The sequence below is a fragment of the Vigna unguiculata genome, chromosome 5, assembly GCF_037176805.1.
Source record: "Vigna unguiculata cultivar grain cowpea cultivar isolate G323 ecotype 2 chromosome 5, ASM3717680v1, whole genome shotgun sequence".
NCBI lineage: Eukaryota > Viridiplantae > Streptophyta > Magnoliopsida > Fabales > Fabaceae > Vigna > Vigna unguiculata.
This window is the reverse complement of record NC_140796.1, coordinates 39029853-39055915: the sequence shown is the minus strand read 5'-3', so window position 1 is coordinate 39055915 and position 26063 is coordinate 39029853. Positions and strand designations below refer to the sequence as shown.

The 26063-nt window shown below is 26.4% G+C and overlaps 1 protein-coding gene across 1 annotated transcript; it reads left to right on the top strand.

Annotated features, from left to right (window-relative positions):
- The first annotated feature begins 1524 nt into the window (after positions 1-1524).
- LOC146886418 (uncharacterized) lies at positions 1525-24582 on the top strand. The gene is made up of 10 exons (XM_085673436.1): positions 1525-1528; positions 22356-22423; positions 22528-22604; positions 23133-23190; positions 23275-23513; positions 23595-23762; positions 23837-23941; positions 24032-24080; positions 24165-24260; positions 24350-24582. The coding sequence occupies exons 1-10, from the start codon at positions 1525-1527 to the stop codon at positions 24437-24439; spliced, it is 954 nt and encodes a 317-aa protein (XP_085529562.1). The 3' UTR covers positions 24440-24582.
- The last annotated feature ends 1481 nt before the right edge of the window (positions 24583-26063 follow it).

The following is a 26063-nucleotide window of genomic DNA, read 5'->3' as shown; positions in this document are numbered from 1 at the left end:
GATGAAAAAGGTGGGAAGAAAAAGTGCGCATGGTCGTATTTCATGTTACAGTCATATTTTTATACCCATTGGTTGAATTCGTAATGCACGGGCGGAATTTTCTTAAAAAAATTATTTTCATACTATTTTCGTTTCTACTATAATAATAAAAAATAGTGATGTTTCACTTTATTAATTATATGTTTTGGATATAATGTATGTAATGTAATTTTTGGTATTTACAATATTATATAATTGAGTCCTTAGTGCAATAAATATAATTCTTAATCACATCTATTAATTGTATTTTTTTTAGTTAAATGCTTAATTGGACATCCTCATGTGTAAAACAAACAAAAAAAGTGGTCATATTAATTTACAATTAATCACGTTTTTTTCAGCTAAATAATTTTTATAAAGACAAAAAAAAATATTATATTTAAAAGAGTCCTAGTTTTTTAGAACTTAAAATTCGGGTTAGTAAGGTTTTATCTTTGGTTAGAGGATTTCGGGTCAATGCTCTTAAGTTTTAAACGAAGGCTTCTTTAGAAAATGAACCATATCATTTTGTGTTTAAAACAATATTTTAATTTAAAATAAAGTAAACAAAATCATTTGATTAATTTTTCTCCGTTGTCAAGGTAAACATTTAACTCACGTGTGTACGTGAGTAAACATAAAATGGAATTATATACTAAAAGACAATTTTCTGCAAGAGTAGTGCAAAAAGTTGAATTGACAATAACACTTGTATAAAAATATATATATAAAATTAACAAGTAACGAATATGGTTTATATGACCATGTTGATGTCGGTATTTAATCACACAGTTCGCTGGTGTGATTAAAACTCCAATGATTATATTAAAATGTGACAATTTATTTTATTATATTAAAAGCAAAATTTTACAAAATACGTGGTATAAATATATAAAGTATTATTTTTAACTTTCAGTAAAAATTAGAATTAATTATTGTTTAAAATTTTAGTTCAATTTATTATTTTAAATTTAGAAAAATGTTGATTTAATTTTTTTTTAGTTAAATTTTATTAAATTTATATTAATGGATGTAAACAACTCGGATAATGTTATGAAATGTGTTTTTTATTAATAATAAAATAAAATATATTAAATAGTATAAAAAAATTTAAATATTATTATAAAATATGTTGTATTTATTCGAAGGGAAAACGAAGTGGAGGAGCATAAGGTGAAACTGGTTGGTTGAATAGGATGAAGATTATAAATATTGAAAAGTGGTGCGGGCTTTGAAGGTGGATGAATGAAGAAGGGAAAATCCAAAAAATGGAGATGAGGATTTAGTGGTTGTGAAAAATGTGAAAAAATGGAGGGGTTGACAATGGAGTTGAAAAAATGGTGATGAAGATGGAGTTGTGATGATTGTATCAAGATGGTGGTAAGAAAAGATTATCAATGGCAATGGAGGTGGAAAATCTTGGAGTTGAGACGAGAGGAAGAAGAAGAATACTTTTTCAATATTTTTTTTAATTTAATTCAAAAAACTATTTAACACGTGACAGACATGGGTAAGCTGACGTGAAAACTTTATCATATCTTCCTTTTCAGACATTTCAAATTTTATTCACTGTTTTCTTTAAAATTTATTAATTTTGTATAATTTTTATAGTTAAAGAAAAAAGTACTTCTATCCTTTTTGCGTATTTTTATTTTATTTTAAGGACACGGTTATTTATCTGTTTTCTCAAATACATGTATATAAAATATTTTTTACTCATTATCAATGCATATTTTAATATTCTTTAGAATTATTTATATATATAGTATTAATTAATTTAACGTGAGTTCATATAGTGGTTAGACATCACCACTTACATTTTTGTGAGAAACATTCATAGAATTGAATTCGATTTCCTCTAGGTACAAAATCTTGTCCGATCAACATTAATTATAATATTGGGAACAAAAGTCTCTGCCATAATGGGTTAGATAGAATTAATGAATAAGTTACTCAAACATTATAAAAATATTTAATATGTAAAGCTTTTGTCATGATGAGGTCATGGACAAGCACATTTTGCTATTATAGACAACTTTCCGTTAACATTACACTTTAAATTTTTAATTAAAAGAATATTTATGTAATAACACTTTTTATGCGTACCTATTTCTTAAATAATTTTATTTTGTTAAATGAAATCATTTACTACATTTTCTAGACCCGTTTATCAAGAATATATAAAAAAACATATATAGTGACCACATATAAAAAACACTACAATTTTTTAATTAATGATCAATTTTAAAAATAAAAAATAATTAATTATTATAATGACTAATTTAAATATAAATTTATAAATTAAAAATTACTGAAACTTAAATTAGTTTATATAATAAATTGATCTCTAAATATATCACTAACATTAACCATTAAGATTAGTTATAAAAGAAAAATAGTCACTAAATTTGTTTCATTAGTAACCAATTTAAAAAAATTTAAAGATCAATTTTTTTTAACTAATATTATTAACCAATTTAAAGACTATTATACTAACCAAAATTTATAGATGAATTTAAAAATGATTTTAGTTATTAATAAATTGTAGTTTATAAATTAGTATTTAAATTTGTCACTTTAAAATAAATAATTATTTTTTATTATTAAAATTGATATTAATTAAATATGTATTATAGTGAAACTTCTAAAATATGAGTCTGAACTTCCATATTTTTTTAAAAAAAATTATGTACTACTTTTTTATAAATGGGTTGTTTTAACTTATGAAAAATAAATTTTAATTTATTTAACGTGATTGAAATACATAAAAATTAACTTTAGCAAAAGTTGCTCCTAAGTTTTCATGGATCAAAACGCTAGTTTATCAAGAATATCGAGAATATCTGATAAACTATCTCACTGTGTACTTCCTCGGACTCATTTTGTTGGATTTTTTTAACTAAAACAATGTAATTTGTTTTTTCAAATCTATAATTTTTTTTAAAATTACATAAAAGAAGCAAGTTGTGTTGTTTTGGAAATACAAATTCAAATTGAAGAAATCATATTTTTCAAACTCCGACTAACAGAAATAAAATCATGTTTTAAAATCACAACTTTATTTTTTTCATTTTTTAAGTTATATTTTAGATCCTCAACTTCAATTTTTTATTTTCTATAAAAATCATACTTCCTATTAACACTTCCAGTTATTCTACTTTTGTTTACTTTATTTTATATACTTTTATATCTTTGCTTTTAGAAGTTGTCCTCTTAAACTTTTTTCATAATTTTGGTCTATGTGAAGTTATTAGGTCGGTACAAGTTAAAAAAAAAGAAAATCATATAGACAAGTTCGTGTCGACTTATCACAAAGAAGTTGTGTCAAATCGAAGTGATGTTATTGTAGATAAATTGAAGTCGTGTTAAATTATGATAATTTTTCTTTAAAGTGATTCAAAAGTAAAATCGTGTCATGTTGATCGATTTCGGTTATAACTGAAAGAATTGATGTCGTCATTTCACAATTGAAGTTATATCAAGTTATGATGATTCTACTTTTGGATATTTTTTTATAGAAATCGTCATAATTTGATATGACTTCTTTATTATAAAACTGTGTCAACTTGACATGACTTGTCCATATACAATTTCTTTTTAAAACTTGTATCATTCTAATAATTTCATAATGAACTTATATAAAAATGGTGAAAAAACCTTCTCTTAATGTATGACATCTTTTCTTTACATTTCATTTTTAGTTACTTTTTTTTTTAATTTTTAATTTTTAAACTGTTATATTTTTTTCAAATTTTGATATAAATATATTTTTGAATTTTAAATTATTTATTGATAATTTGATTAATGGACATCTTAAATTTTTATGTTTTCTTAAAGTTCATACGATCATACTTTTTTTATTAAGTTATTTTTTAACAATTTAATAATGAATTAAATAAAGCTAATTTCTTTTACTCTTATTATTTGTTAGGAATTTTTAATATAGTATAAAAGTTACCGGCGGGTATTTACAAAAGAAAATTTAAATATTTAATAATATATTTTAATCATAAATTCAAATAAAAATATAATGCATAATATTTATAAATTTTAAACAAAGTGAAAATAATATATTTAAATAGCGTTGAATGACAGTTACAAATAAATGGAGATATTTTAAAACCAATTGATAAAAAATAATTCATTTAATTTCAATGTGTTAATGTTTTAATCATGTTTTTTTAAATTTTTTTAATTTAAATTAAAATATAACGGATACGGGTATCCACGGGTACATATACTATGACATCCGTACTTGTCCCATTAATATGTGGGTATAAAAAATATTTGTACCCATTACCCGCGAATATCCATTTACAATACCCATTTTTTACCTATTGCAAGTAGGGATGTCAACGGGGCGGGTAGGGTACGGGTAGTAGCTCCCCCGTACCCGACCCGCAGGATAAATATCCGCGTTGTACCCGTACCCATATCCGTCGGGTATCTGTTCTGCAGGTACCCACATAATATTTTAATATTCACGAGTACCCGCGGGTATTTACACACACACAAATATTTAACAACATATTTTAATCGTAAATTAAAAAAAATACAATATATAACATTCATAAATTTTAAACAAAGTCCAAATAACTCATTTAAGTAGTGTTGAATGACATTTACAAAGTAATGATTTTTTTTTTAAAACTAATTGATAAAAAATAAATCATTCACAATCAATATGTTAATATCTTAATAATGTTTTATTTATTTATTTTTTTAATTTAAATTAAAGTATAGCGTGTACGGTATTCACGACTACGGATACTATAATACTCGTACCAGTCCCGTTAACATGCGGGTATTAAAAATACTAGTATCTATTATCTGCGGGTATCCATTTCCAATGTCCATTTCTTATCCGTTACGGGTTTTATTCCGGATACCTGCAGATACGAATTTTCTTAACATCTCTAGTTGCGGGTTTTATCCACGAGTACCCGTGGATACTGATATATATATATATATATATATATATATATATATATATATATATATATATATATATATATATATATATATATATATATATATATAAATTCAGAACACAAATGCTATTTAAACATAAATTTTGTATTTTGAAATCATAATTCCATCCTGAAATCATATTTTCAAAAGCATCAACCAATTTTTTAAATTGTTTAAAAATTTATCTATTTCAATAAATTTGAATAAAAATACAGTATTTTATAAAACTCCCCGTCTGGGTCTTGATGTTTCTCAAGGGTCATTTTCATTGCTCATAAACTCTGTTGATAACGATAAGCATGATTTCACTTCATTTCTTTACCACTAAGTAGTCAAACCGGCTCAAATATAGAAACAGAAAAGGTTGAAGAAGCACAAAAACCCAAATTTAGAAATTCTAAAAAAATTGTACAAAAAAGACCAGGAATGTAAGGCAGCCACATGAAACCCTAAGAAAACGATGAATTTGGACAGCGTAGGAAAAAGAGCCTTCAATACACAGAACACCAACTACACATAAATTATTAATGAAATTAAAAAACCAAAAGCCACCACACGTTCATAAATCAAATCTTCTCCCAAAACTATACACAGAAATATGAATTTATATATAAAATTCGTTTATGCTGACGAATTGAAGAATCAGTTGTGTGAACAGTGAGAAGCAACCAACCCAGACATGAAGACCGCAGCCCTTTCCTGTAATTGATTAAACGTTTGCAGGATGATTGCTGCCCATAATGAGTTCTAAATTCAGTTTCAAATAAAGCCAAAATATTTGAAATATATATATATATATATATATATATATATATATATATATATATTACTTTGCAGTCATTAGGTCTTACACAAAGGAAAATATTATTTTGTTGTTTTATTCTTCTTGTCTTCTGTGTTTGGCCAAATAATAATTATTATAAAAATGGCTGCACGGTTGATTTGATTTGATTAAGTTGTGTGACACCATGCTAGAAAATTGTAAAACTTTATAATCAATTATCTAGAGTATTATAGGCAAGGCTACTTTGCGAAAGAGTGGTCATGTAAAGTTTGATTAGCTGATACTTGTACGTTAAACTTAATAATAAAAACTAATATGTTTCAAGGGTTGATTTTATAAATAAATTTTATGTTTATTCTTTCAAATGGTATTTAGTTATTAACTAATTTTATTTCCATTCTGTAAAGTTGCGAAATGTTATTTTAATATTTGGAGTTAGAGCATATTAATAGTGTTGACAACTTACGTGACAAGTAATTATCTACTCAATATTTATCACGTTAGTTTGAGTTTAAACGAAAATTAATAAGATGAATGATCTATAATAATAAAAGGACAATGATATTTTGACAACTAAATTTTGACAAATTTCTTTTACAACTCGAGGTGACATTTTCTAAGTGGTTTTGGAATATAAAGAGATGAAAAAATGGAAAAATGGAAAGTCAATTAGAAGATATTATCTTTGGTTGTTAGAGAAAGTTGTCAAAACTTAGTTGTTAAAAAATCATTTTCCATAATAATGCAAACCCATTCTTTTAATATGGTTTTAGGTTGAGAATGATATTAGGTTATTGAGTCCATATTCTCTTTTGAACGTTTTAGTGTGGTCTCTTGAGCATTAAAAATACATTATGTTAGTACTTTAAAAAAAATTAATATATGTTAAAACTTTAATATCAGTGGTCATCAAAATATTTTAAAGAAACATGAGAGGAACAACACAAAAAAAACCTAATAGAGAATCCAAATTCTATGTTATTGACTCATGACTTATTTGCTAGATAAGTAATATAACTTTGAAAATTCGTTAAAGGCTTAAATATATTTTAATTCCTTCAAATTAGAATTACATTATTTCATTTGGTTTTCTACTTAAAAATTGTATTATTTTAATCTTTTTATTTTGCATAATATTATTTTTAGTCTTTAAAATTATTTGTTGTATTTTATATAATTTTATTAAAATTATTATTCTTTATTTTGTTATTATTATGAATTAACATTAATCAATAAATCAATAAATTATGTTATTTGTTAGTATTAATCATATAACACATTGTTATTAATCTTATGGATAATACGTAATTTGGGGTTCTAATGAACAGTCCGTGATGAGTTGGATTATTCAATGAATGGTCTATGATGGACTTGAATTTAGTAACTTGTTGAGAGGTCTCTGGTCTCTGCTGGTAAGAATATAAAACTGATACACCATTAGTCAGTTTTTATGATAACGTAAAATTAGAGTCACGTTTTGAAATAACCTACAAAAAAGAGAGTAATATCGTCTCATATGTAGGTCGTTCTAGAATAAGAGATACATCTTTCATTGATTATATTTGGAAGATTACGTACCACTCTTCCATCCATATTGTTTCTAACCACTGATTAGATGTGCTTTCCCATTATGCGTATATTGAGAACTACTCTTATATATTAGGGATAATTTATTGTATGGTAAGCTTTGATGCTCTTTATGATTAGTCGATTTTGAAAATAATCTAACATTATTGTCACATGGATTTAATTGAGTAACATGTTTTTTGTTTAAGTATCAAATTTTTGTTTCACATTATTTAGAAGGATAATAGTTTTAGCATCCTCCACAAATAATTTAACAATCGACCATCACTATTGGCTTTGGTCTCCAACAATTTGTGGTGATCTTCACTAAAAGTGACAACTTGTTCAAAGCAAGCTAGAGGAACTTCACTTGGCACATATTTGACAAAGCTACTGCACTCTCCAATAACATCTAAATGATAAAAAATATGGTGGAGTGCCAAAAGGTGGAATGATAGGGTTTGATTATAATTATTCCAACCAAAAGTACCTTGATATTATATATCTAGTTTTTTCAACTAGAACATTTATGTGTCTAGGGTGAAAGGTGTATTTTATAAGTCCCAAGCTCGTTTGTTCTATTACTCTTTGGATCTTAAATAATATTCTTTATTCCTTAAAAGTTGTGTTAGCTCTAACTAATCTCAACTGTCACGAGTAGGTATTTTCATATTTGCCTAAGATTTTAAGTGGTTTTATTAAGTTCTTATGTTTATATTCAATAGATATCATATTTGATCCTTTAGATTATATTCCATTTTAATAGTGAATTAGACTAACTACCAATAACAACTTCCCACCGTTACGACTTGACGGCACATAGGCTTAAATAATTTGAGTAAATCGTTGAAGATTCCACATCGAATAAAGATAAGATGAGTTTATAGTATATAAGTAGATGCAAACCTCATCTTATAAGTCGGTTGTAAAACTCATTTCTTTTACTATATGTGTGCTTAGTAAAAAGAAAAGGGCAAAAGCCATTTCCCTCTCCCAAAGCCCCTCAGCTTACTCACTATCCTTTTTATCTCAACTTTTCTCTATTTCTCAGCCACTGTTCTACCCTTTTCTCTCTAATTTTCTCACTCCACAACAATTCATTCTTTCTCTCTTCTTGAATCAAAGGTTGGGTTTAAGATCGTTGCGGAGTCCTCCTCAGAACTGACTAAATGTCTCCCAACTCTGTGTAAGTCGAAAAACTCCAAACCTTCATCTCCTTTCTTTTGTTTCTAGTTTCAGAGTTCTGGTTTCATTTTGGGAGTGAGAAGAGTCTCATTACCTCTCCTTGTGCTCATGTGTTTCTATTTCTTAGGCTGTTTCAAGGTTGTGGTGCTCCTTTCGCTTAGGGCTTTCTCTTTATCTATTTCGGCATCATTTAGAGGTAAGGGAAGCTAGGTTCTTCTTTTAGATTTCGAAATAATTTGTTTATCCTGGTATTTGATGGCATCTTGATGTGCTGGCTTGATGCGTGTACTGAATTAGAGTGGTTATGTTGTTTTTGGATTGGGGATTTTTGGTTTTGCATGTTGAAGTCAATGAAAATCTATTATTCTAGCATAAGCAAAAATTTATAGCTTAAGCGAGATCAGTCTCACCTAAGCAAAAACATCTAGCTTAAGTGAGAATAGCACAATGTTGCTTTGGTCTTTGTTCGAGTTTTAGCTTAAGCGAGAATTTCTAGCTTAAGTGAGATTAGTCTCGCCCAAGCGAGAAGAATCTAGCATAAGCGAGAGTAGTCTCGCGGAAACGAGAAAAATCTAGCTTAAGCGAGAATGCTGCAGAATTTTAATTCCTTGTTTTTAACCTATGATTGACTAAGTAAATTTTAAAAATATGATGTATGAAGCTATGCATGGATGATGTTGGTATTTTGAGACTTAACTTGGTATGTTTTTTTGTAAAATATGTGATTGTTTTGATGTTTGAAATTTGAGATGTAATTATCGATATGTGAATATGAAAAGATGATTAAGGATGTACATGATTAGGAAAGTATTGTATATATTTGACGTAATTCTATAGGTATCATGAGGAGATTTTATGGTGGTGTTAATTTAGTGTATGCATTGGACTATGGATTCAAGTAAGGTGATATCCTGAAACTCTAATGATCATTCACACTCAAATAGAGTAAATGGTTCATGTGGTGAAAGTAGCAGGAAGTCCTAGTCTAAGACAAGATAATGACCTTAGATGATTATGGATTAACCTTGTGTGTGTTAACTCATAATTTTTGTTCCTACGGAAACAAATAAGGAATGTCAGGGAACATAAGTCACATCTTACCTCAATCATTGACCTCTCGAACTGGTTTCTCCTTGACTGGTATGCATTTTCTCTTAATGTTGGTGGTCTGGGCCCTTAAGGGGTTATTTGTGGAAAGGACTCCAACGATCAAGTCAGCAAGGGCTCTTAAAAGTCAAATATCATATTAGTGAATTAATGAAAGCGTACCTTTAATTGTTGGGGTCCACGTGTATTTATAGAATAATTAATTGTGTCTACCTCTTATTATGGGCTTGGGCCCCCTTTTAGCCACCTTAGGCCCACATTTAGATTAATTTTAAATAATATTTATAAAATAATAAAAAATTACGATAAAGGAAACATAATATTATTAAATATTCAATATTAGGAGGATGATTGTTTCTTTGATATCAAATACTTTGAAATAAATTATAATTGTTTACATTTTAGATTAGAATACCAAATAAAATTTCATGAGAACCAAAACATTTATTAAATTTGCAAACATTAATGAAACCTAGTTGATAAAATTTAAAAATATTTTTAAAAAAATATAAAAGAAAAACAAATAATCAAATTAAAATATATTTTAAATGTTTGTTTACTTCAATTTTTTAAATGTTAATGAATCTCTTTTTTATACACTAAAAAAGTTATAATACATCAGTTGATCAAAATGACGCAAATAACAAATAATAAACATATAATAAAATATTGACATAGATCTTGTATCTTTTGAAATCTAATATATGTTGGGTGGTGTTAAAAAATATTTATGAAATTTACATTAAATTTTATATTGTAGTAAATAAAAGTTATTTATACAATTATAGTGAAAAAATTATAGTATGATTGATAATGAGTTAAAAAATAAAAACTAATTAGATAAAATATATCGAAATAGTATTCTACATAATGAAAATAAACAACAAATAAAAATATTAAAAAATTAACAAATGTGTGTCTTATAAATAATTTGAGAGACTATTGAAAGAAATCGCACAAAGGAAAACAAATGTATAATTAATAGTATGATAAGATGAAAAATACCTTAGAGATCTAAGAAACCTTTTCAAATATCAACATATATACTTATTGGTTGAGAAATAACGAAAATTGTTTTAGCAAAACAAAAGAATTCTTCAAATGAAACAAAAATTATTAATAATAAGTAATTTTTTTTTTATATTACATAGTAAATGAAAGATTTATGCTATTAAACACTTAATTGAGAGTATTAAACATTCTCATGTGAAAGAAAAATATACAATACATAAAATATTAAAAAATAATAGAAATATTCAAATGTGAGACAAACAAATTTTAATCATACATCATTTTAACATAATTACATAAAGGTTATGATGAGATGAAAAATATACTGGAGATGAGATTGAGTTTCATGACAAACCAAATAATTAGAAGAAATTAAAAACAGAATATATATATATATATATATATATATATATATATATATATATATATATATTTGTATAAGGTTACTTAATTAATTGTGAATATTTTAATAATTTAATCGGCGACGGAGATATGGTGGGGACGAGTATTATGACATGGATATGTACATCCTCATACCCATCCACATACCTAATTGAAAATGTCGAGGATTCCCCATACCCATACTCAATTGAAAAACTCGAGAATTCCCCATACCCATACTCATACCCAATCAATGTCGGGATTTCCCATCAGAACGGAGACGAGTTCGGGTAATGCCTATGGGATGATTTTATTTGTCATCTCTAATGAGGATGTACATATTTGTCTCGTCCTTATACCCATCCCATTTTAAAATACTAAAATATATTATATTTATTAGGTAATCTGAAAAAAATTATAGTAATTTTTATTTGGTCCTTAGTTTCATAAATTATTTCTAAGACATACAGTTGATATTTGATTCTTTCTATAATATTTTATCTTTATCCAATTGTTTTTTGACATTTTGATTTGAGATTTATGCAACTGTAAATTCTTTCTTGATATTTGACATTAAATCCTTGAAAATATCATGTTTTTGTTGTTGTAATTTTTACATTTTTACAAAAAATTATTTAATTAACATTTAGAATATTAAGAGATGAGTACAAATATATCTATTATTTAATATAAATGAGAATAAGATAAAATTTTCATGTTAATATTGAGTAAGGAAACGAGAATGAGATGAGAAAATGATCCACACATACCCCTTTCATTATCATCCCTAACCATAATACATTAACTTTAAAGTTATCTAATATGAAATACTTCATCATAATGATATTCTATTATACTAATGATATTCTATTATATTATTAATACAAGAAACCCTTCGGGATATTGACTTTGCATTTACAATTAAACATTAAATATCAAAACTAAAATACATTAAAAATTATACTTAATTCAAAATTGACAAATAACAAAGTTTTTTTTTTTTTTTTACAATAACTTTGTATGATTTGTGTCCTAATGTATTCCATCATTAAGAAATTGAATTATTTTTGGATAGAATTGATTTCACTCAATGAAAAATATTTAATTCAATCCATTTAAATTAAATCGAATTAGATTATGCTGTCAAATTATTCTATTCAATAAACACAGCTAGTTGTGAAGATGATTGAAGTTGCAAAATGGGACATCGATACAAGCCAGATCTTGTTCACACTTAATAGTCCATGCCATCAGACATTTCCAGATTGAAATTGGGCCACATTTCCATATCCATCCAAAATATTCCAATCCCTTCATGTCCCTTCTTCCGCTACGCACAACAAAATTGAATCTTTACTGAGAGCATTGCAGCATTACCTTCATGACTATGTACTGTGGGAATCTTTCATCAACTATCAGAATACTATGTTCTTACTGTTAGCAGGGACTAGAAGTAATTTGAGTTCATTTTCGATAGGGTTAAATATATTTTATTTTCTTAACTTTTGATAAAAATTAAAATTAGTTCATTTTTAAAATTTTGACCAAATTAAATCTTTTAACTTTATAAATGTGTGATTTAGTTTTTTCAATCAAATTTTATTTAATTTATTTAATGTTTCAAGCATGTTTCTCAATTAACATTGGAACAGAAAGGTATCAAATCATGTAAACAACTCAAATAATATAATGATACATGTTTGAAACATCAAATAAAATAAACCTAACAAAATTTGATTAAAATAAATTATATATTTTTAAAGTTGGAGGATTAAATTGGATCAAAGTTTTTCAAAAATGAACTAAATATAATTTCTAATGAAAGTTAAAAACTATAAAATTCTTTTATACAAATATCTAAATACTCTTAAATACTCTTAATTCAAAAATCAACAAACTTATTAGGAGTTTATTTAGAAAAAACCTATTTCAATAAACACTTCTAAAAAAGAAAAATATATGAAACACGAAATTTTATTTTTCATATGCTAAAATTTGTATGAGAAGTTAGAGGAAACTATCTTCCACCAATTGGCTTTCTGTAAGATAATAGAAGGTGATTTTATCTTATTAAAAATTGACTTCATCTTTTCCTTCTATTTTTTCTACAAGACGTATTTATAGAAAAATTTCTCTAAACGCAAACTTTAATATATCTATATGTATAAACGTAAATATATATTAACATAAATAATAAAGTAGTTGTTTATATTCTCTTTCATAAATTATTAGCATTCTCAATAACTGAATTTGGAAACCAAAATTTGGACCGAACAGATAAAATTATTGAACAATTTGGTGTTTTAGGCGCGTGAAAGGGTGCGAAAGATTCAATCTGTGGCTAGCTTTTTATGATCTTTTTCCGCAAGGATCTTTCTTCTTACACCTCCAAGCATTTATTTTTCACCTCCAAAATTTTTTTAAATTCCCAAAAGATCTTTTAATCATTTAAAAAAATTTACGAACATCACACCCTCAAAATTATTTTCAGATATCGACTTTCGAAAGTTAAAATATATGATTTTCAAAAGTCAAAAATCATTACCGGAAGTCGACTTCCGAAAATAAAAAATCATTCCTGAAAGTCAATTTCTGGAAATAAAAAACATTACCGAAGTCGACTTTCGGAAATCAAAAAATTAATTTTATTTTAAATATTTTTAATTCTTTTTCAAGTTTATGTTTTCTACCTTTTATTTTATTTTATTTTTTAAAACATGTATTAAAAATATTAAAAATTATAAAATATATAAATTTTAAAAAAATTACTTAAGAAAATAAAAAATAAGTACAAAAAAAGCTAAATAAAAAAATGAAAAATAATTTAAATTAAAATAATAAAACTTTAAATTACAAAAAATGAAATATATATATATATATATATATATATATATATATTTTCTGTTTTTAGTGAAAGTTTTATTATTTTTATTTAAATTATTTTTCTATTTTATTTTTAATTTTATTTATTTTATTGATATTATTATAATTATTTTATTTATATATTTCATGTGTATAATATTTTATATTTTATTTGAAATTTTTAATTTTATTTAAAATTTAAATTTTAAATTTTTTTCAATTATATATCTTTTTATATTTTGAAATTTAAATTTATTTTTATATAATTTATTAAAACTTTAATAAAAATAAACAAGAATTAAGAAAAATCATATTTAAAATAATATATATATATATATAATGAAATTTAATATTTAAAAAAACGAATATATATATATATATATATATATATATATTTGTATATATTTTTTGTTTTTCTTTAATTTAAAGTTTTATTATTTTAAAATAAATTTAAATATTAAATAAAACTAAATGAAGTAGAATAATTTTTTTTTGTTCTTTTTATTTAAAGTTTAATATTATTTTAATTTTACTTATTTTTATATTTATATTGATTTTTCAGTATATTGAATAAAAATAAAATTATATATAGATATTAATATTTTTTTAAAATATATATTAAGAAATATGAAAACATAAAAAATAAATAAAATAATAAATAATAAATTAAGAAAAAACAATTAAAAGTTAGAAAATATAAATTTTAAAAAGAATTAAAAATATTTAAAATTAAATTAAATTTTTGACTTCCGGAAGTCGACTTCCGTTAATGTTTTTTGACTTTCGGAGGTCGACTTCCGGTGATAATTTTTAACTTCTGGAAGTCGACTTCCGGTGATACATTTTGACTTCCGGTGATATATTTTGACTTTCGAAAGTCGACTTCCGGTGATACATTTTGACTTTTGGAAGTCGACTTCCGGTGATACATTTTGATTTCCGAAAATCGACTCCTGGTGATATATTTTGACTTCCGAAAGTCAAATGACTTTCGGAAGTCGATATAATTTTGGGAGTATGGTGTCTGCGGATTTTCTTAAATGGTCAAAGGAATTTTTTGGAAATCTAAAGAAATTTGGGAGGTACAGAAGAAATTTTAGAGGTGCAGGAAGAAAGACCCTTTCCGCAAATGGCACCCTCTCAATAAAAAGGAAATCTCCAACTCAACGCCTTTGTATGCAGATTTTGTTTTGTTTTCTTTGGGTAGAAATTCGATTTTACGTTTCAGTAGCCAAATTTTAGAAGGGTTTCTGTAACCGTCAAAATAAAATGATGGAGGGGATTCAACTTTTCAAAGATCAAATTCTCACTATAACTGAAGAGGGATAGTTGGCGAACAAATTCATTAGTTAAAAAAGTGACATTTATATTCAAATCAATAAAAAATATATAATTAACTTTTAAAATAGTTTTAAACTTAGAAAAATAAAATATGTACGAATTTTTTCTTTTTAAATAATTATTAAAAATAAAAGAGATTTTTAGAATAATGGTTAAATGTAAAATAAATCATTTTTAAAATAATAATTAAGGATAAAACTTGAATAACAAGATATATACACAAAGGAGAATATCCTCTTTATATATTGTCATAGATAAAAAAATTAAACAACACTTAATTGTAGAGATAAAAAATAATTAGTTACTATAGTGATTAATTTAGATACTATTTTAAAAACTCAAAATTATTGGTATCTAAAATAGTATGCATTATGAATAAAAACAAATGATAATTGATTTGTGATTTAGATTCTAAATTGATAATTAACGTTAACTATCAAGGTTTTGGCTACCCAAACAATTAGTGACTAAATTGGTCTCTAATTGATTACTTACCAATTTAGACATTAATTGCTTTGGTAGCCAAAAAAACCTGAATAACTAATGATACTGACCAATTTAGAGTATAATTCACAAATTAATATTCATAATAAAGACTATTTTAGATATCAATAATTTCAAGTCGAAAAATTGATATCTAAATTAGTTACTATAATGTCTTTTAGTCTTTAAATTTAGTTACTATTAAAGATTTTCTTAAAATGTATATTATGAAATCGGACATAAAACTTCTAGCACCATTTAAAAACTTTTTTGAAATTAAATATATATATTTTTACATTTTAAGAAAGTGTCATTCTCATTAGAATAATGATTATTTATTGAATTTAAAATTACTAACATAATATATTTTTAATTTGTAATGCTCAATCAAATACAACACCGTAATCTAGTAAAAATAAAAAAATCTGCGTTGGTATTTATCATTATAAACAAAAGAATTGTATAGTAAACGAAAAATATATTTAAACCAAAATTTTGTTTTGTAAGAGTAGCGTTTGCAAAAATAATTGGGTTTCTGTTTGAGGCCGTCAATGTTGAAAATGAAGAATAAAATGGCAACTAATATGATAAAGGCAGTAGCATGCCATACTGGTGCCTAACCACATAACAAGAAAGGGACAAAAACATTTAAATGTTGTTGGGTTTTTAATTTGAAAGAGCATTAAATAACTGCTAAAAAAGATATTCGAAATTTGGAAGCATAGCATGGTGGGAATTAATTTCATCCCATACACAACAGGCAAGCCATTATGACATTTAGGAGTGCAAGCGAGGATCAATTATTAGCCAAGCTTCCATTCAACCCACTCATTATTATAAATGTGTAATGTCTTATGCTTTTTATGAAGGGAGAGTTCATTAACTTTCTCTTAACTTATACCAAGAACAAGAACATATTTACAATGAAAAAGTTATGATCAGGATCAACTTTACAAGTCTAAAAACTAGTTATACATGTGTTGGAGACAATGTAGATAAATGATTAGATCTTTTCTATATTTAACAAATTTTAGACCATACATTATGTGAAATATTTTCTTTAGAGGCCCAAAGCTTCTATTCATATATTCATTCGTTCGAGTGTGAACATTTTATAAATAACTTCGTTACTGTATAGTTTGTAAAGGCACTGTGCACTTTTCTTAGAGAGACATTGTGTACTTATGTTTAAAGAAAGTTTGATAGATAACTTAGGACGGCTTTATGTACTAAGCAGACGCATTGTGTATTCTAAAAACATTGAATGGCTTTATTATGGACGACACAACACAACAGTTTGGAAGGCTTAAAACAAACATAAAAAATCAGACATTTTATTTAAAATTTATTTTTTGAGCTTTTTTTATGTGTATTTATTTATTAAATTGTCATAATTAATTTCATTTAAAATTTCTTTTTTAATAGATAATAGGACTAATTCGTTTAATCTTTCTTGAAACATTATTGATTTTAAATAATTTTTTATTATCTTTATCGTTGAGAAACTTCTTTCGACCAAAACAACTAACACCGAGATTGTTAAAATTATTCTATAAGTTATATATGCATTTGGAAAAGAATTTATTTATTTTTATATAATTAAGAATGTTAATTATTTATCATTTTCCAAACCTATAATTTTTCTTAAGATATTTAACTATGAAAATAAATCAAATTTATCAATATCCAACAAATTATCACGTTTTAAAGATTTTTCAAGGTTTAAGCATTTTTCTTTCAAAATTGTATAATCTAGTGACTTTAATTTTTTAACACTAAATAAAAAACCAAAAATATCTTCATATATTTTAAATTGTTCAAATCTACTTTGAAGTCCTACAATATACAAAAAGTAACCAATTTTAAATAATTCTTGAAGAGATTTTACAATTTAATTCTCCATATTTTCATCAAATTGTTTTTTTTCTGCGTCTAATACGTTTTTCACGAAACTTATGTTCTATATTTATTCCAAAAGAAATTTGCTTGGCAAAAATCAATGCATTTTTAAATCCATTTTCTCTGTACTTTTCAAAAAATGAAATAAGACCTTTTAATGTTCAATAACTTCATCAATGCGCATATCTTTTGATTGTAAATTCTTACTAATTGAGTTAACTGCAAATAAAATTTCATACCAAATATTCATGCCTAAACAAAACTCAAAGTTTTCTAGCTCATAAGTTGCTAAACAATTAGCTTCACTTTTTATTTTAGGATCATCACTAACTTTAGCTAATTCAAATAAAGCATCTCTTATTTGTGAAGTTTGAAATCTTAAAACTTTCGCACTTTCAATACAGATTTCCCAACGTGTTTGTGACAATGATTTAAGAGTTAACTTATGTATATGGTCTTGTAAAATTTTCAACCTATATTAGTAGAAGAAGAAAATAAAGTATATATATGTTGTAACACACCAAAAACAAATGTAGCTTTTGGACACGAGTTAGCCATATCACAAAGTACTAAGTTTAAACTATGACAACCACACAAAGTATAAAATGTTCTAGGATTAATTCAAGAATTTTTTTTCTCCACACCTTAATGTTTTCCTTTTATATTAGATCCATTATCATATCCTTGTCCTCTAAGGTCGTTAATATCAAGTTGAAGATTTTTTAATTCGTCTACAATAGCATTAAAAAGACCTTTTCAACTTGTATCATCTACTTTTAAAAATTCTAAAAAATAGTCATTAACTTGTATTGGAGTTTATGAACTATCTACACACTGTAATACATAAGACTCTTGATGACTTATACCTGGATTGCAATCAAGTATGATTGAATAATATTTTGCATCCCTAATTTTTTTTTTATAATTTTTGTTTTGATTTCACTTGCTAACAAATTTATCAACTCATTTTTTACGTTATGCCCAAGGTAAAGGTTGTGAATTTCATCATCTTTAATTCGATAAATATGTTCTTGCATAATTGGGTCAAATTCTGCAATCATTTTAATTAAACTTAAAAAAATTTCATTAGCTTCTTGATAAATCTTTTCATTGTTTCCACGGAAGGCTAAGTTATTTTTACCAACAATTGTAACAACTACAATAATTCTTAACAACACATTTCTCCAATGTTCTATATCTCTATTTATTTGTTCTTGAACATATTTGTCTAGTGTTTTATTTTTTTTCCAATCTCATTTCTAAATTAATCCATTCATTCATTTTAGAAATATGCTCATTTAATATTTCATGTGTCTTCAACTTATTGTTAAGATTTCTCCAATCATTACTACCTTCGTTAGCTAGCTCACTTTATAAGAAACAACATTAAACAATTTGCAGCAAAAATAAAAGACTCTATCTAAATCTCTAAAATAAATTAGTCATCTTCTTTCGCATTTCTCTCCATTAGGTAATATTTGAATATAATTTGATGAAGAAAAGTTTCTGGAATGTATATCAGTGATTTTAATAGGACCATTTTCTACTAAGAAATCTCTCAAATTTGTATCAATACTCTTGGATCATATATATTTTTGTCAATAGTAGAATAATTATCTAGTCTCACAATCTCATCCTCGTTGTCATGGGTTTTAGAATCAGAATTATTCCCATCTCTACCTATTTCTCTTTCTCTATTGTTGCTTTCATCTATATCTATATTTTTATTATCTTGTTCATTTAAAGAGCATCCACCTATATCTTCTAATTCATTTTTCCTATCTATTTTTATAAATTTATTCATAGCTCTCTTTTGTGATGTAATTAAAGCCTCAATTCTTCTCTTCTTTTTTGTTCTTATATGAAATAAAAAATTATAATATATAAAACACTCATGGTTGGTTTAAGGGTAAAGTAAGTAAAACACTAGTTTTAGGCCTCCAAGAAATGAAGGCCTAAAAAAATATGTTTACTACTAATATTTCTCTATTAAATTAATTATAAAATTATATTTAAGAAAAAAGATGCTTCAAATTTTTTTTAGTAGTAATTAATATACTTTTATTAAACTAATTATAAAATTATGTTTAAGATAAAAAAAAAATCTCAAAAAAATATTTTATTGCTAAGATAAATCTATTAAATTAATTATAAATTTATGTTTGAGAATAAAATTTAATTAAATTATTATTAGTGTACGTTAATTTTTTTATACTAAAAATATAATTAATGAGTTAAAACATTTTTTTAGTAAATTATGACATTTTTTAAACAAAATTATAACATTCTTGTAAATTAAAATTATAATAATTGAGTATCTTACTTTACCTTTGAGTCGTTCGTTGATTTTATGTACTCGTTACAAGTTAAAAATAGTTAAAAATAGTTAAAAATGATAGGGATAGTACTTGTAATATTTTTATTAGTGGATGAGTCCTTTACAATTTGTAAAAAAGAACTACATTTAACCTAATTGGAGAAAAGTAGTACAAAAATTGTTATTATTGTTTTTTTTTTATCAGACATTTTCTTTTGACAATCTTAATTAAAAGTGTTTTAATAATATTGTGAATGTGTTTTATAAAATCGTCATGTGACCTCCACATAGTGTTTAATAAGACTTCTAAAGAAAACATTTTCAAAAGGGTTTAAAATTTTCTATTCAACTTACTCCTATTCAACCTACTCCTGCTTTCTTAAGCTAACTTGTAATTTCACAATGTTTTCACGGATTTCATGAACAAAATATTTTGGCCTCTTTTAATAAGTTTATTGTTTTCATGATTATGGATAACATTAGACATCGAGAGAAACAATTGAATGTTAAATTGTATAAATGTAAATTTTAGTTATCTAACATAATTTTTTTGAAATACATTCTATTATATTATATTATATTAAGTGATGAGATTCTATGGATCCATTTAAGTTGATACAGTATTGCAGTAGGAGTCTCCCAAGATAGGGATGATAACGAAATGAGGACGGGTTTTGCTATACCTATTTCTCGAAAAAAAAATTCATCTCCATATCCAAATCTAATATGTATCAAATTCTTGTCTCATTTTCATTGGATAACAGATATATACTCATACCATACTCGTACTTATTTTCTTACCGTTTCAATATTAATTAATTAATTTTTATAAAATAATACAAAATTACGATTAAGAAAACATAATATTATCTCATATTCAATATTAAAAGGAGGTTTGTTTGTTCAATATTTAGAAAGAAATTATAATTGTATATATTTTAATTGTATACATTTCAAATTAGAATACCAAATAAAATTCATGAGAACTAAAACATTTATTCAATTTGCAAACACTAATGAGACCTAGTTGATAAAATTTATAAATATTTTAAAAAAATATAAAATAAAAATAAATATTAAAATTAAAATATATTTTAAATGTTTGTTTACTTTAATTTTTTAAATTTAAAGGAAATCTTATTTTAATAAAAATTATAATACATCACTTGGTCAAAATCACATAATGAACAAAGATTAAACTAATAATAATGGAATTTTAACATAGATATTTCATCTTTTGAACTTCAATATATGTTGGATGGTGATAAAAAAATTCATGAGAATTATATTAAATTATTATACTATAGCAAATAAAATTTATTTATATAATTATAGTGATAAAATTACACGTATGATAATGAGTTAAAAAATAAAAAAATAATTATATAAAAAAATATCAAAATAGTATTTTACATGATAAAAGTAAACAACAACAAAAATATTAAAAAAATTATCAAATGTGTCTTAGAAACACTTTGAGAGACCATGAAATGAAATCGCACATGAAAACAAATGTATAATTAAGGATATAATAAGATGAAAAATATCTTAGAGATCTAAGAAAACATTTCAAATATCCATGATTGAGAGATAACAAAAATTATTTTCGTGAAATGAAAGAGTTCTTCATTTGAATTTTTTTTAATAATAATAAGATAAAAAAGATAATTTGTTATATAACTTATAGTAAATGAAAGGTCCATGCTATTGAACAATTAAATTGAGAGTGTTAAACATTCTCATGTGAAAAGAAAATATACAATAAATAAAAATATAAAAAAATAGTAAAAATATTCAAATATGAGACATAAAAATATTTAATTAACATACATTATTTGCACATAACTACACAAAGGTTGTGATAAACCAAAAATATCTTGGAGATGCAAATTGGTGTAATGCCAAGCCAAACAATTCGAAAAATAAAAAATAAAAAGTGTGTAGTGTGTGTATGTATGTATGCATATATATATATATATATATATATATATATATATATATATATATATATATATATATATGTGTGTGTGTGTGTGTGTGTGTGTGTGTGTGTGTGTGTGTTTGTGTGTGTGTGTGTGTATGTGTGTGTATGTGTGTGTCACTAACACAAAAAAGGCCTTTAACGTCACTCCAATAACGTCTGCCTAAAAAAAGCCCAACGTTAAAAATGCGCGGTGGCATTTTTGTAAATAATGAGACATTTTTAACGTCCACCCGCTCCACGTCAGACGTTACTTAACGTCTGTTCAAAAATACCCCGACGTCACTCAAAAAAGGACGTCGGCCCCCAGCTCGACAGACGTCAAGGGACGTCGGACCAACGCGCGCCAGACGTCACTTAACGTCGGCCCCTCCCACCCCCGACGTCACTTAATGTCGGGCATAGCACCCCCGACGTTAAGTTTTGCTTTATCTCTGCGCGAAACGCAGAAACCCTCGCGCTGTTCATCGTTTTCGTGAGAGTTCCCCCCGGCGACGCCATTTCCGACCCCCTCCAGGTGAGTTTCGAAAGGTTTTGGCCATCAAACTTGTTGGGGTTTAATTATGGGTTGATTTTACGCGTTTTGAACCGATTATTTTCCGTTTTCATCCCCATTTGCAGCGTTTTGAGATTCGTCCCACTTGCTCTTCGTTCCCATTTGGCCAGCAGTGTGCGGAGACCCTAGACTTCCTCTCAAAGTTCGTCTTTCAATTAGAGGAGGTTAGTTTTTCATTGTATGTATATATTTGTTCATTGTATGTATAGAATTACTTGTATTAATTTATAAATGTCATTATAGTTTTAGTCTTAGACTATTTTTTTGTTAATTTTTTTGGCCTATTTTTATATTTTATTTAAAATTTTATAATAATATTTGTAAAATTAGTAAATAAAATTATATTTATTATTAGATATATGCATTTTAAATAATTCTCATTGCATTTTATTTTTGAATATTATTATTAGATATTATAGTATACAGTGAGCGAAACTTAGTTCCCGTTTGAGATTTAATACAAATGATTAAATTTTTAATCGTTTGTATTAAATCTTGAATTGTCCGATTGGACAGTTTGAAAAAATTATTTTTCATAATTTGCTACAATGTGTACATTGAGGTTTACGCATTAATTTCATAAAATTTCGATTGAGGCTAATTTTTGTTGTTCTCTGGATGCATACTTGATTGTGATCATGATTAATCACTTTCATTTCGTGTACTTCAGAGACCAATGCGAAATGTTGTCGAAAGCATTGATCATGCCATACTTTAGCCCACCAAAGGTATTATGACATCATGTTTTTAGTAGTTCAATCTTACAATTTATAAAACTTTTAACGTCAAACCTTTCTAAATCTTTATTTCAGTCCACTCATCCTGAAAAACAGCCGGTCCGACGTCCACGTGTTATACGTGAAGATGATCCTCTAGGAAAGCTGCTTCTGAAATTACACAAGTTGAAAAGAGGACCGGTAGAGCTAGAGTGGGAGTTAAGAGTATTTGGCCTCCATTGTCATGTCCCATTGTACATAAACCTGAATGATGCACTAGAGATCATTACAGGAGACAAGATGTTAAATATTTCAGTCATACAACTATGGTGCATGTAAGATTTTTTTTATTGTATTTCATATTTAAAGCAAGGAATTGGTACCTTTTAATATTATACCTAACTATCTTCTTGTAGGTACATGGACAAAGTCATTGTGGACCAAGGTCGATCTTCCGTCTATGGATTCATTGAACCTCAAACAATTCAACCTTCGGGAAACTCACCTGACCAAATCAAACTTTATTTGCAAACATGGATGGTTGAGTCAAATAGAGAGATCTACTTTGCGCCATACATTGATTCGTAAGTGTTTTTGCTAATAATATTTTGTGAAGTATTATTAATTATTTTGGCTAAGTACTTGTGATTGATGGTAGGTATCATTGGCAACTTTGTCTCATCATTCCAAGACAATGCCTAGTTGTATGGTTTTGTTCATGCCATAGGAAGATTCCACCAGCTTTTAAAAACATGTTACAAGAGTAAGTATTATTTTTTTTTTCAATCCTAACCTATGTATCTACTTAGTTATAAAAACTTATATATGTTTTATGTTTCCAAAATTTCATTAGAATTGTGGGTAAACCTAGAGGCCAACAACTTAAAGTCATATATCCAAAGGTTAGAACTCATTCATTTTAAAGTTATTAATTTCTGTATGTCAACTTATGACTTTGATGTGTTTATTTTATTTGTAATGTTCAGTGTAACAAGCAAGAAGATTCATGGGAATGTGGATATTATGTCATGTCTTGGATAAGAACAATCATTCGAGCTGCAGTTAAAGATGAATGGATAGAGGTAATTATATATATCTTTCACATATTATAAATCATATCAAACTTTAAAGAATGATATTCATACATAATGAAATTGTATTACTTTTTCAGCGATTCAAGAATCCATCACCTCTACCAGATGACATTATCCACACACTAAGACAGGAATGGGCAGCATATCTATTAGAGAGATGGAGTTGATACCACATGAATTAGAACTCGTTTTAAAAACTTTATTGTACAAGAATTTCATGTTGAAACTTTTAGTTTGTTGTTATTTATATTAGTTTAGAATATATGTTGAAACTTTAGTTCTATTATATATAACTGTAACTCTAAAATTGTGCTGAAAGTTTTATGAAATTGTTCTGGGAATTTTCTGATTTTCAGGTGTGTGGATATTGTAAAAACAGTCAAATTTTTTTAAAAAAATGGTGCAATTTGACGTCTGGTGTGCCCTGACAGACGTAATTTAACGTCGGACTGTACCAGGGCCGACGTAATTTAACGTCTGACTGTTGCAGGGCTGACGTTATTTAACGTCTGACAGTCTGTGACAGACGTTAAATTGCTCAGTTTTTTCCCTCTTTCTGGTGCAAAAATTGACGTCTGCTATTACTGGCCCCGACGTTGGATAACGTCAGACTCCCAAAAGGACCAACGTCAAGTGACGTCTGCTATTTTGCCGACGTTATTTTGACGTCACCCGATACGACGTCGGTGTTTGGGCAGACGTCAAAGGTCGAAAATGTCGGACGTTAAAAGGCTTTTTTGTGTTAGTGTGTGTTACTTAATAAACTATGAGTACTTTAATAATTTAAACGAAGACAAGGATATGGCGAGGACTAGGGATGGCAATGGGGCGGGGCGAGGACGGGTTTTGCAATCCCATACCCATCCCCATAAAAAAAAATCATCCCCAAACCCAAATCCAATGGGTACTAAATTTTTGTCCCATCACCATCCTCATTGGGTATATACTCGTACCCATACCTAGAGATGGCAAATAAACCCACCCCTGTGGGTATTACCCGAACCCGTCCCCGTTTTGACGGGAAATCCTCGCTTTGATTAGGTATGGGTATGGGTATGGGAAATCCCCAATTTTTTCAATTGGGTATGGGGATGGGGATGTACATATCCCCGCTATAATACTCGTCCCTATCATATCTCCATCCTCGTTTAAATTATTAAAATATTTACAATTAATTAAGTAACCCTATATATATATATATACACTTTATTTTTTATATCTTTAAATTATTTGGTTTGTTATGAAACTCATTCACATCTCCAATATATTTTTTATCTTATCATAACCTTTATGTAATTATGTTAAAATAATATATGTCAATTAAAAGAATTTTATTTCTAACATTTGAATATTTCTATTATTTTTTAATATTTTTATTTATTGTATATTTTCCTTTCACATAAGAATGTTTAATACTCTCAATTTAAGTGTTTAATAACATAAATCTTTCATTTACTAGGTAATATAAAAAAATTACTTATTATTATTAATTTTTGTTTCATTTGAATATGTAACGTCCCATTTAATGATTAAACGAAATTAAAGGAAACGTCATGCAAACGATAGTGCAGTAGTGTAGTCTTGGGGTTCTTAATCCAACCCCTACAACCTGGGCACACCACGATGCCAGCAGAAACCAGATACAAGTCTAACAAAGAGTGTAGGGTAGAAATACATAAAGCGATACATGGGCCATAGCCCTAAAGAAAACACGAAGAAAATAACTCCAGCCCAGATGGCTAAGCAGCGGAATCACCATTCCCTTGTTGGCCACGAGAACATCGCCCATCT

Coding starts and splice junctions, on each gene's coding strand:
- LOC146886418 (XM_085673436.1), top strand. Junction 22,605..23,132: donor ACCCTAGACTTCCTCTCAAA/GTTCGTCTTTCA, acceptor CGTGTACTTCAG/AGACCAATGCGAAATGTTGT. Junction 23,942..24,031: donor TTTAAAAACATGTTACAAGA/GTAAGTATTATT, acceptor AAATTTCATTAG/AATTGTGGGTAAACCTAGAG.